The sequence below is a fragment of the Salvelinus namaycush genome, chromosome 15, assembly GCF_016432855.1.
Source record: "Salvelinus namaycush isolate Seneca chromosome 15, SaNama_1.0, whole genome shotgun sequence".
Lineage (NCBI taxonomy): Eukaryota > Metazoa > Chordata > Actinopteri > Salmoniformes > Salmonidae > Salvelinus > Salvelinus namaycush.
The window spans coordinates 17,727,427-17,740,349 of NC_052321.1; the positions used below are offsets into that span (position 1 = coordinate 17,727,427).

At 43.7% G+C, this 12,923-nt stretch overlaps 1 protein-coding gene across 1 annotated transcript; it reads right to left on the reverse strand.

The window, feature by feature from the left end:
- Window positions 1-2,240: 2,240 nt before the first annotated feature.
- On the reverse strand, window positions 2,241-5,349 carry zbtb42 (zinc finger and BTB domain containing 42). Its single transcript, XM_039009416.1, has 3 exons — window positions 5,247-5,349; window positions 2,847-3,862; window positions 2,241-2,759 (listed from the first exon to the last, which is right to left on the reverse strand). Exons 2-3 carry the CDS (start codon window positions 3,846-3,848, stop codon window positions 2,265-2,267), a joined length of 1,497 nt encoding a protein of 498 aa, XP_038865344.1. The 5' UTR covers window positions 3,849-3,862; window positions 5,247-5,349; the 3' UTR covers window positions 2,241-2,264.
- Window positions 5,350-12,923: the final 7,574 nt, after the last annotated feature.

Sequence of the window (12,923 nt, forward strand, 5' to 3'; positions counted from 1 at the left end):
TCCTCTGCCGGAACAGCAGTCATAGCGGTATTACTCCCTGTTTTGCTCTGGAGTGAAGACATGGCCTGTGAGACATTACATCTGAAAAGGAAGCCAAGTTCACTGGAGTGAGACAGGAAAAGGAAACCCAAATCACGGTGGGAGGGAAGACATGAAACTCTTACCTAAGAGATTGAAGCCTTAAAAAAAACACCTTGATAATCAACTCTACTGTGTTCTTCTAATACAGAGAAACAGCATACATATTGATAAATAGAATATATATTTACATTAAATATACAAATAGTAAGAAATAGCAGCCTAGACAATATCAGTGTTGAAACTATATGCATGCTCAAAACAAGTGCTTCGGTGAGAATACGCAATTTAAGATTTCTGTGTAAGATACATTAACAGACCATTTCTTTACAGTAACAGGATTTGCAGAAATGAATAAGCGACCCCAATATCAATTCCATAGTACCAAGATGACAAGGCATCAAAAGTCTCTAAGCTTAGAGAAATCAGCTCATCTTTACAGATCACACCTAAAGTAAACCCTGAACCAAGTTAAAACGAATAAATCCTTCAGATCAAGTCTTCTCAGGACAGATGAAACCAATATCTTGGACTTTTAGTGCTACTCACCTTGTAGGAATCATATGTATAGCATCAAAATGAACCCAACTACAATGAAATCTTTCCAACACACAACAGGCCCATGAAATCTACATTCTGTCCAAAGATTCTGTCAAGCAAAGTTCCACCAAAGGATTCAGTCAAACGTTAAATCAGACATCAGTCGTACTTCAACATGAACAGAAAAATATATAGGATACTTTATAAGAGCAAACACAAGGGGCAAAATGAACTCAGTAGATTTAGCATTTTGAGCTACGTGTTCTGATGAACGGACAGTGTGGCAACAAGACATCCACAGTACACCATCTCCTCAGAGAAGCACTGAGGCACGCCGAGAGTATACTTTGACCATCTCTCCCACTCTCTGCCCTGTCTATCAGGGCATGTCTCCAGCATTATTATATGGACAGCAAAGGAATATGCAAATGTGGTTACCCTTTCTTTTACAGTGCTGTAATACAGACAAATAACCCAGAAATTTAACTTACTAAATAGAAGTGAACAATTGTTAATTAATAAAGAGCTTGATTTTACGCCACATGTATTACATTATTGTAAGTACATTCATGAATCAATTGGCATACAAGTGCCAAGGGCTATCACTGAGTGACCAAGTTACTTCCTGGTATTAAGGCACTGTAAAGGGAAAGTGCTGATCACGTTTTTGAAGGCCCACAGATTAGTTGTATTAAAGGCAACAGGTCCTATGCTTGTATGAGAACAGGAGTGTCAATTTCAGTAGGCACCAGTGTTACAGGCATTAGCTGCAATCTTTAGTAATTAACACCCAACCTGTATATGCATCATGATAGAGCATAAAGGTGACAAAACAATTCACTTCTAAATGTTCATTCAGCAGCCTGACAGCCTAAGCTGGGATGAACATTGAAAGGCCAGTGCAGCAAAAAAGTAATTCCTTCAGGACATGCTCCATCTTACTATATGAAAAACCCTTGCAACTCCTGTATTTATTTTAGTCCTCTATTTTAAGGAAACATTCTGTTGTCTGCTTCATTCCTACCATAAAGAAAATGACAATACTAACTACCCAAAAAAATTATCCAGTAGTCCAACTTCAAGTATTTTTTCACTGCCTTGTGATATTTCTTCCTGTTAAGCAGGTTGACTAATAAATAAGGTTGGATATAAAATAGATTTCTACTCTGGGACAGTTTTAGTTTCCTCTTCCACATGTGCACTAATCAAATGTTAATCCATTCAGGAGTGTGTGCTATAATTCACTTGCAGATATATGCGTAGAAATGTGTTTCTATTAGCAGAATACACTCTTCATCAAGCTCAGCAGTTTTGCACTACCAAGACAGACAGAAATAAACAAGTGCAACTGATTTGTCCACCTTCAACATATATCCAGCTTGAGTGGAAAAGCACCCCATCTTATTATTGTAAAACAAAATGATAAAGTCCAACATCCTTCCAGTGAAGTCCAGTTTTGTGCATTATAAAGTTGCTACACTTTAACTTAAGAAATGCCACATGGATTAGAATTCCAAAAGGATATGTCTTTAACAATTTGTGAATTTGTATAACTAGTACTTTACTGTGGAGGTATATGCAGTAGTAGTACTCAGGGAGTGATAAGACGCTACTCGGTCTTATTTCATGGCACTGGTGAGAGGGGTTTATCCAATGGCGAGGGTCTTGACAAGGCCACAGTGGAACTTGCGGATGTGGCGGTACAGGTCCCCAGACTGGGTGAAGCGCCGCTCACACCACTTGCAGGCGTGAGGCTTCTCACGTGTGTGAACCACGGCATGCCGGCTCAAGTTATGAGAGTACTGGAAGCTCTTGCCGCACTGGCCACAGGTGTATGGTTTCTCGCCAGAGTGTGTGCGCTCGTGCCGCTTCAAGGTGTACATGCAGGAGAAGGTCTTGCCACACTGTGAGCAGGTGGGAACAGAGCCGTCGGGGGAGAGCTTGGAGCGCGCCCCGTCCTTCTCGCGGAAATGCGAGCTGAGGTGCAGTTGGAGCACATGGGGACTGGGGAACACCTTGCTGCAGAGTGGACACACACACACCTGTTGCCCCGGGGGCAGCAGCACCCCACTGGAGGTGGAGATGTCCGAGGAGGCCAGGTCATCCTCCTCCTCACTGTCCCCCAGCAGCCTCCCCCTCCTCTCCTCGCCCTCTCTGCCCCTTGTGCCCCCCCCTCCTCCGCAGCCCACCCCCTCCTCCATCAGGTCTTCCTCCTGGGAGAGCAGGGCCGATGTGGAGCCGTTGTTGCCTGGGAAGAGGGCAGCGAACCCTGTCACCACTGAGCTCCTGGCACTATTCCCAAAGCGCTGGCTCTCCGGGCTCATCGCCTCACTGTCCTCCTGCTCTGACAGCAAGTCGTGTTCATCTTTAACAAGTGGCTCAGTGCCCTGCTGCTGGCTGTCGAGGGCCAGCTGTCCCGAGATGTAGGAGGGGTGTATGGGATCTCTGCTAGACAGTGGCTTGAAAGACAAATCCAGAGCACAGTCCATGTCAACTGAAGCCCGGGACCTCTGGGACAGCAATACTGTGCAACTACTGACATCAGCTTTTGTTTTTCCAGCTGTTTGGACGCAGGGCTCGGCCTCTGCTGACACATAATTGACACCTACAAGGTCCGGGGACCTGCCAGGATGACCGTTTGCCTTCTGCCTGCTCTGTGCAGACCTATCACAATCTGTGACAGCCAGCCTGACTTCGCTGTTGTCCATGTCAAACTCCTCTGCCGGGGGGGCTCTCTGGGGCAGCTGCTGTGTCTGTCGCCGGCCTGGCCCTGGCTGCTTGCTCTGCAGCTCGCTGTCTGAGGAGGTCTCCTTGTTCAGGCAGCTCAGTGCTATCCCCTCGCTAACCTTCTCATCCAGGTAGCACAGTTCCTTATCTTTCAGCTTGCTTTTGCACACTTTCACTATATCATACATGTGAAGGTAACTGGCCGCAGCCAGGACATCCTCCACTGGCAGTGTGTTGAATTCCAGCTTCCCCTCATACATAAACTCAAGGAGCAGACTGAAAGCCGGGGCTGTCACAATGTCACTGTTCAGATGCACAACGTCCCTTTTGTCTGGCTGGTCCCTGTAGAAGAGATGGAAGTACATGCTGCATGAAGCCAAAACGGCTCTGTGCGCTTTGAATCGTGCATTCCCTACAAGAACAGTGCAGTCACAGAGAAAACCTTGGTGACGCTGCTGACTCAGGCACTGCAGCAACTGGCGGCTATGGTCTGGGAACTCCATTCTTCCGTCATAACCTGATGAAAAACAGGAAAAACTGGATATTAAATCAACGAAATGCTGCCATATAGAGGACACCACAGAGCGTCAGCAACACATCTGGTGTTCAAGGAAACTACAAACAAAAGTAAACCAACCCCAAACGAAATGTACAGGAAAAGAATACAACTTGCAGAAAATGCCACAAAGTAGTCTATCAATGCAAACATGACCAATTAAAATGCGAGACATGCACATAGTTGTTTAAAAAGAAAAGTTTAAGACTACATTCCCATTGAATGTTAAATAGAAGCGCCATCCCTATTACAATATGGTAAAGGGGTCCTTATCATATCGACTTCTTTACGCATCAATAGGGCTACTTAAATCAATATAAATATTGTTATTTTATTCTCGATTAGCCTAAAGATTGAGGTGTGTGTGTGTTTTTCGGTGTTGTCCTTTTGAGCTCTCCTACCTTTCTCTCAAGTTACCAACAGCAGTCCGATTAGTCGCACTAGTTTTTGAGCTTCACATGGAAATGCGAAACGGACGGACCGGGTACAGTCGCACGCACGCTTCCACACAGACAAAAACGATCGCTACTCAGCCGTTGTTCGTGTGTACTGAACAATGATCAGGAACCGTTCATTTACCAAGCATGCAAACAGAGATAGGCAAAAACTCAGGCTTGTGGATACCAGCACTCGCCCATCGGGCAAAGTTAAGAAAGACGCCAGGGGAATGAGTAAACTGGTGCTCTGTTAGCTAATTACACTGCAAGCTGTAGAGTCAGCTGCTCTGACATCACCGCAATGGAAACGCTACCTCCAGCTGTGCTCCCCTTTAAGCCATATGTTACTCTGAGTCGAGTTACGTACAATAGACACACAAACTTGTTTCAGATGTTGCATCAGTCCCAACACTAAAATATTGTACACTTAAGAAAATGTATTTTATTTTAGGATTAAAGGACACTTGACAACAGTCGAAATTTGGATAACTTTATAACGCATCGTTGTTCCTTTTACGCACTGGTCAGCCACAACTTTAATGACACATACTTTTGTTCTATTGGTGTAAAAACATTTAAAGTTATTAAAATAACAATGGACCAGACTACAAATAACAAACAAATGCCCCTATGAACTTTTAATTAGGCCTAACCAATAATAAAGCGAACATACACATATTTGCTTTTCGCGAACTAGTTTGCCCTGTTTTAAACGAAAGGAAAACTACAAGCAGAGGCAAGAACGCAGGAAGATAACGCTACATGGTCGTAATTCATGGATAGAAGCCTTTACACAGCAAAGGAGCTCAGCAACTGTCGCTGACCAAGCCAGCTGCGCTGCACGGAGGTAGCGCTGGGTATTATAACTTTCGTTTTCAACATTTTCATTGTCAAAACGCATTACTTACAGATATTTTCCTTGTCCCCGTGTTTTCTTAAATGTTCTGACGTCCTTTCATGATGTACGGACAGATGTTCGCTTCTCCTGTCGTTTATTGAGCTCAGTTCGACCCTGGCAGGCAAGCTGCACTCAGTGCTGTGTGTCAAGCAGGTTGTTAATGGACCAGTCTCGCGATAACACCGACCACAATAAATTCTGTACTACTGCATGAACTCACACAGTGGCAGCAAGTAGCAGTGTTCGTTGAGAACATAATTTGACCTACCTTAATCTATCTCCTTTTTCTGGAATGTCCACCTGGGAATTGATTGATGCTTTGAACGATGTCTGTTCGCACAGTGCATAATGTGTATCAAATGTTTTGATCATTTTCTTTCTTCTCTTTAATGTATATGGAAAAGACAATTATGCTCCCATTCTATATACAGTATTTTTTTGTCTGAGGATGCAGAACAGAACATATTTTTGATATTCCAACAGATATGTATTTTTATCTTGTTGCTACAATTTATATTGGGTGAGCCCAGGCTGCAAGAAATGGGAAGTCCAAAAGGCAAAGTTTATATAAATAAAACAGGAAAATACATTTGGCGGGGATTGCAACTTGCTATACCCCCAACACTGTCACATCTATAATAAAATATACACTTTGATATTTTCTTTAGGAAAGATGGAACCTGTTCAATAAACATGCTGCATTTATCTATCAAAGATGAGTTGATCATAAGGATTCATTATGGAGAGTAATTAAAACCAAAATACAGATGTTTCTCATTTTCACTGATCGTCATAGATTTCTAATTCCATATTTTCAAAATACATATATTGAGGGAAAGAAGTGGCTTCAAGTTGCAGCTGCTCTTCTTGTGGCCCCCTCTCCACCCACCCTGCAACTGCTTCAGTCACCTTTGCCCTGTGTTCCAGCTGTCGTGTGTTTTGAAAGGGCCATTTGCTGTGACTCTCTGCCCCTTGACAGAGAGGGGAATGAGCAATGTGACGGGAGACGGCAGGCACTGGTCAGAAGGGGACACTGGTTAAAGATCCAGTTACTGCTTTATTCCATTTTTAGTCTACCGTTGACAATTAAATCTATAATCACCATGGCATCTTGTCCCAAGCCTTAGCAAAGCTCAAAAGAACAGCAGGTTTATTTTTTTGTGTTCTCTCATCCTGTCGGCCAATATTGATTTTAGTGGTAAAATATATATGATCTATTAAAGGCATGTACAATTTTTCTGTTTGGTCAAAATGTCCAAATATGAGGAATGAGTAATATAAAATACGCATAAGAAAGTAAATATTATTGAGTGAATTTACATCATTTTCAAATACTTATTGCAATAAAAATGATCTAAAATTATTTCTAACATGTGTGCCAAATGCCAACAATGTTAGTTATTTATATTTGTTAGGCCAAGCCATGTAAAGAACAGCTATGTGTATAAGAATGGGACCACTGGCAGCTCCTGGGTCCCTGGCCATACAGACCCAGGCAGCAACCAGTAGAGGACGGGTGGTGGTGGTGTGGTATGTGTTTATGGGGTGAGACAAAGCAGTGGTTGTGCCCAGGGATTGTGGCCTCCGAGAGAGGCTCAGCATGGTCAAGTTTCTCACACAGAGAGAAAGAGAGAGGTATAGAGAGAGGTATGGAGAGAGAGAGAGAGAGAGAGAGAGAGAGAGAGAGAGAGAGAGAGAGAGAGAGAGAGAGAGAGAGAGAGAGAGAGAGAGAGAGAGAGAGAGAGAGAGAGAGAGAGAGAGAGAGAGAGAGAGAGAGAGAGAGGTATGGAGAGAGAGAGAGAGAGAGAGAGAGAGAGAGAGAGAGAGAGAGAGAGAGAGAGAGAGAGAGAGAGAGAGAGAGAGAGAGAGAGAGCGCACTTCCTGGAGGTTCTTTCCACCTTTCTGCAATCATCAATGACATTCTCCCCCTGACCCACTCTTCGCTCAGATAGACAAAGGCCCTGCATTCCTCTGCAGTCTGACTGCCAGGCCTAGCCAGGTCCAATTTAAGCATATCACTCATTCCCTCTGGACCAATGGGCTCATCAGGGGGCTGGTCATGAATGATAATTCACAGGTTTTATGCATTTTAATTGTTACTATTTATATCACACAATTTGTTCCACTGGTTTCCCCCCAATGTATTAAATTGTTTCTAGAATAACATTAATATGACAACTGTGGTTTTGTTACAGAGTTGAATGTATGAAATGCCATACTTTCTCTTCATCTAAGCCTTTGACATAATAAGCTGAACACTTTTATACACCTATACATACAGTACCAGTCAAAAGTTTGGACACACCTACTCATTCAAGGGTATTTCTTTATTTTTACTATTTATTTACATTGTCGAATAATAGTGAAGACATCAAAACTATGAAATAACACATATGGAATCATGTAGTAACCAAAGAATTGTTAAACAAATCAATATATATTTTATATTCTTCAAAGTAGCCACCCTTTGCCTTGATGACAGCTTTACACACTCTTGGCATTCTCTCAACCAGCTTCACCTGGAATGCTTTTCCAACAGTCTTGAAGGAGTTCCCACATATGCTGAGCACTTGTTGGCTGCTTTTTCTTCACTCTGCGGTCGAACTCATCCCAAACCATCTCAATTGGGTTGAGGTCGGGTGATTGTGGAGGCCAGGTCATTTGATGCAGTACTCCATCACACTCCTTCTTGGTCAAATCGCCCTTTACACAGCCTGGAGGTGTGTTGGGTCATTGTCCTGTTGAAAAACAAATGATAGTCTCACTAAGCACAAACCAGATGGGATGGCGTATCGCTGCAGAATGCTGTGATAGCCATGCTGGTTAAGTGTGCCTTGAATTCTAAATAAATCACAGACAGTGTCACCAGTAAAGCACCCCCACGCCACCTGTTAATTGAAATGATTTCCAGGTGACTACTTCATGAAGCTGGTTGAGCGAATGCCGAGAGTGTGCAAAGCTGTCATCAAGGCAAAGGGTGGCTACTTTGAAGAATCTCAAATATAAAATATATTTTGATTTGTTTAACACTTTTTTTGCTTACTACATGATTCCATATGTGTTATTTCATAGTTTTGATGTCTTCACTACAATGTAGAAAATAATAAATATAAAGAAAAACCCTTGAATGAGTAGGTGTGTCCAAACTTTTGACTGGTACTGTATATCCTATTCATATTTAGCAGCAGGACATCAGGTGTGTCTTCTTTACATTATCTGAGATGTTGAATACAGTTTTCAAACCATTCCAAACCAAGTAATTTAGCACCAAACAGAACAAATCAAATCAAATGTATTTATATAGCCCTTCTTACATCAGCTGATATCTCAAAGTGCTGTACAGAAGATGTAGAGCTAAGCACCGTTAGAGCAAAAGTATTTGAGTGTCACGCCCTGGCCTTAGTTATTTTTGTTCTCTGTATTATTTTAGTTAGGTCAGGGTGTGACATGGGGGATGCAGGTGTTTTTGTTATTGTCTTGGGGTTTTTGTAAGTCTATGGGTGTTTGCTAGTCTAGGTGTGATGTATGTCTATGGTTGCCAAGATTGGTTCTCAATTAGAGACAGCTGTCTATCGTTGTCTCTGATTGGGAACCATATTTAGGCAGCCATATTCATTGGGTAGTTCGTGGGTTATTGTCTATGTCTATGTGTAGTGTTTGTGTCAGCACTATTTGTTTATAGCGTTTCGTTCGTTTGTTAGTTTGTCAAGTGTTCTTCGTTTCATTAAAAGGAAGAATGTATTGTTATCACGCTGCGCCTTGGTCCTCCTCTCTTCCACCATATAACGATCGTGACATTGCGTAAATACCTATACAGAAACACAAAGAGACAATGTGAGATGGCAGTACACTGTCTGCTTTTCTCTGCCCCAAAATGTGTGGTGTTTATGATCAAATAGAGAGGAAAAGTGAGACAGGCTGTGAAGAAGCAGGTTGTATGCTTGTCTGGTAGTAGAGACTGAGGCAAAGAACTAAACATGGTCTTTTGACCTTATTAAAGAAAGATCAGTTACATCCCAGGGTGCATCACTTCACTACTCTCCACTGGGGAAAAGTTTCAAACCAGGGAGGACGGAGTCATCACCTAAAACATCAACAGCAGGTTATTGGTGGAGAAAAAGGGGGAGGAAGATGGGGTGCCTTGTAAGAATTCGCAGACGAGTAGGTAACCCGCCACTACCCTCCGTATTATGGCCAACGTGTAATCATTGGGAAAAAAACTGGACGATCTACGATTAAGGCTATCCTACCAAAGGCGCATTAAAAACTGTAATATCTTATATTTCACATAGACATGGCTAAACAACGACACAGATAATATAGAGCTGGCTGGTTTCTCCGTGCATCGGCAGGACAGAGCAGCTACATCTGGTAAAAATTAGGGGCAGGGGTGTGTGTCTATTTGTCAATAACTGCTGGTGCGCGATGTCTAATATTAAAGAAGTCTCGAGGTATTGCTCGCCTGAGGTAGGATACCTCATGAGAAACTGTAGACCACACTATCTATCAAGAGAGTTCTCATCTATATTATTCGTAGCCGTCTAAGGCCATAAGCAAACAAGAAAATGCTCATCCAGAAGCGGTGCGCCAAGTGGTCGGGGACATTAATGCAGACACATTTAAATCCGTTTTATTTCATTTCTACCAGCATGTCACTGGTAACCCAAAAAAAACTCTAGACCACCTTTACTCCACACACAGAGACGCATACAAAGCTTTCCCTCGCCCTCCATTTGGCAAATCTGACCATAATTCTATCCTCCTGATTCCTGCTTACAAGCAAAAAGTAAAGCAGGAAGTACAAGTGGCTCGCTCAATACGGAAGTGATCAGATGACGCGGATGCCACGCTACACGACTGTTTTGCTAGCACAGACTGGAATATGTTCCGGGATTCATACAATGGCATTGAGGAGTATACCACCTCAGTCACCGGCTTCATCAATAAGTGCATCGACGATGTCGTCACCACAATGACCGTACGTACATATCCCAACCAGAAGCCATGGATTACAGGCAACATCCACACCGAGCTAAAGGCTAGAGCTGCCGCTTTCAAGGAGCGGAACACTAATCCCGGATGCTTATAAGAAATCCCGCTATGCTCTCAGATGAACCATCAAACAGGCAAAGCGTCAATACAGGACTAAGATGGAATCCTACTACACCAGCTCTGACGCTCGTCGGATGTGGCAGGGCTTGAAAAATATTACGGACTACAAAGAGAAACCCAGCCGCGAGCTGCCCAGTGACGTGGGCCTTCCAGATGAGCTAAATGCCTTTTATGCTCGCTTCGAGGCAAGCAATACTGAAGCATGCATGAGAGCATCAGCTGTTCTGGAAGACTGTGTGATCACGCTCTCCGTAGCCGTTGTGAGAAAGACCTTTAAATAGATCAACATTCACAAAGCCCCTGGGCCAGACAGATTAACAGGACATGTACTCAAAGCATGCGCGGACCAACTTGCAAGTGTCTTCACTGACATTTTCAACCTCTCCCTGACCGAGTCTGTAATACCGACATGTTTCAAACAGACCACCATAGTCCCTGTGCCCAAGAAAGCGAAGGTAACCTGCCTAAATGATTGCTGCTTTCACGGATCCCCCCGGTACTGATGCTGATTCTGTTCACCAGTTCTGGAGGTCTACGTCACCGGCTTTCTAGGCTTCACTGAACGGGATTCATTATCATCAATCCCGGACTGTCTTGTCTGATTACACACACCTGGTTCCCATTTCCCCTGATTAGTATGTTATATATGTGCCCTCTGTTCCTTCTGTCTTTGTCGTTTATTGTTCCCATGACCGTTGGTCGTGTGAGTACCTATGCGTTGGTGCAGCTGTTATTCTGCGTGCTTTATATATTGTGTATTACGGGTTTTGTCCCATGTTGTTCACCGAGGTATCCCCTCGCTCTTTTGTTTGGGTACAGCTCAGTGTTTTTGTATACGTGTTTGTTTTGGGTGTATTAAAAACCCCTATTGTGTATTCCTGCGCCTGTCTCCAAATCCTTTATACCAGCATGACAACCGCCATATAGCACTCACGTCGGTAGCCAGGAAGTGCTTTGAAAGGCTGGTCATGGCTCACATCAACACCATCATGCCGGAAACCCTAGACTTACTCCAATTCACATACCCCCCCAATAGATCCACAGATGATGCAATCTCAATGGCACTCCACACTGCCCTTTCCCACCTGGACAAAAGGAACACATATGTGAGAATGCTGTTCATTGACTACAGTTCAGCGTTCAACACTATAGTACCCACGAAGCTCATCACATCAACTGGATCCTGCACTTCCTGATGGGCTGCCCCCAGGTGGTAAGGGTAGGCAACAACACATCTTCCACGCTGATCCTCAACACTGGGGCCCCTCAGGGGTGCGTACTTAGTCCCCTCCTGTACTCCCTGTTCACCCACGACTGCGTGGCCAAGCACGACTCCAACACCGTCTTTAAGTTTGCTGATGACACAATAGTGGTAGGCCTGATCACCGACAATGATGAGACAGCCTATTGGGAGGAGGTCAGAGACCTGGCTGTGTGGTGCCAGGACAACAACCTCTCCCTCAATGTGAGCAAGACAAAGGAGCTAATCGTAGACTATAGGAAAAGGAGGGCCGGACATGCATGCCCCCATTAACATCAAGTTTCAAGTTCCTTGGTGTCCACATCTCCAACGAAACTATCATGGTCCAAACATACCAAGACAGTCTTGAAAAGGGCACGACAAAACCTTTTCCCCTTCAGGAGACTGAAAAGATTTGGCATGTGTCCCCAGATCCTCAAAAAGTTCTACAGCTGCATCATCGAGAGCATCCTGACCGGTTGCATCACCGCCTGGTATGGCAACTGCTCGGCATCTGACCGTAAGGCGCTACAGAGGGTAGTGCGTACAGCACAGTACATCACTGGGGCCAAGCTTCCTGACATTCAGGACCTATATACTAAATAGGCGGTGTCAGAGGAAGACCCCAAAAATTGTCAAGGACTCCAGTCACCCAAGCCATAGACTGTTCTCTCTGCTACTGCATGGCAAGTGGTACCGGAGCGTCAATTCTAGGACCAAAAGGCTCCTAAACAGTTTCTACCCCCAAGCCATTAGACTGCTGAATACTGCTGCTACTTGCTGTTTATTATCTCCACATAGTCACTTTACAAATTACCTTGACTAACCTGCACCTCCTCACTTTGACTCGATACCGGTACCCCCTCTATATAGCCTCGTTATTGTTATGTCATTTTCTTGTGTTACTTTAGGATTATATATATATTTTTTACTTTAGTTTATTTAGTAAATATTTTCTTAACAATTTCATGAGATGCATTGCTGGTTAAAGGCTTGAAAGTAAGCATTTCACAGTAAGGTCTTCACCTGTGCATTCAGCGCATGTGACAAATAAAATATGATTTGATTTGGCTACAGTCGGTCAGCCCTGTTTCTATTAAGAGGGGCAGCATGGAAGCATGAGTTGTGAAGAGCTCATTTACAGTGACAATGAGAGGAAATGGCACAGAACTGGAGGGAGGAGGCAGTGGGTCAAAATATCTTTCATCAAGGGGAAGGGTTTCCAGCAGCCCCATGCTCCTCCACCCCCCTGCCATTGTGATATTACTCAATTATTACACAACCTTTCACCAAGTCTCTGTCAAAACAGTGGTGTTATTAGGGACAGCACAATAA

Bases quoted from the DNA above. Each gene is read 5' to 3' on its own strand.
- zbtb42 (XM_039009416.1), bottom strand. From the start codon at position 3,848: ATGGAGTTCCCAGACCATAGCCGCCAGTTGCTGCAGTGCCTGAGTCAG. The intron at 2,760-2,846 runs GCCCTGCTCTCC...GAGGGCGAGGAG, and splicing joins GCAACAACGGCTCCACATCG to AGGAGGGGGAGGCTGCTGGG.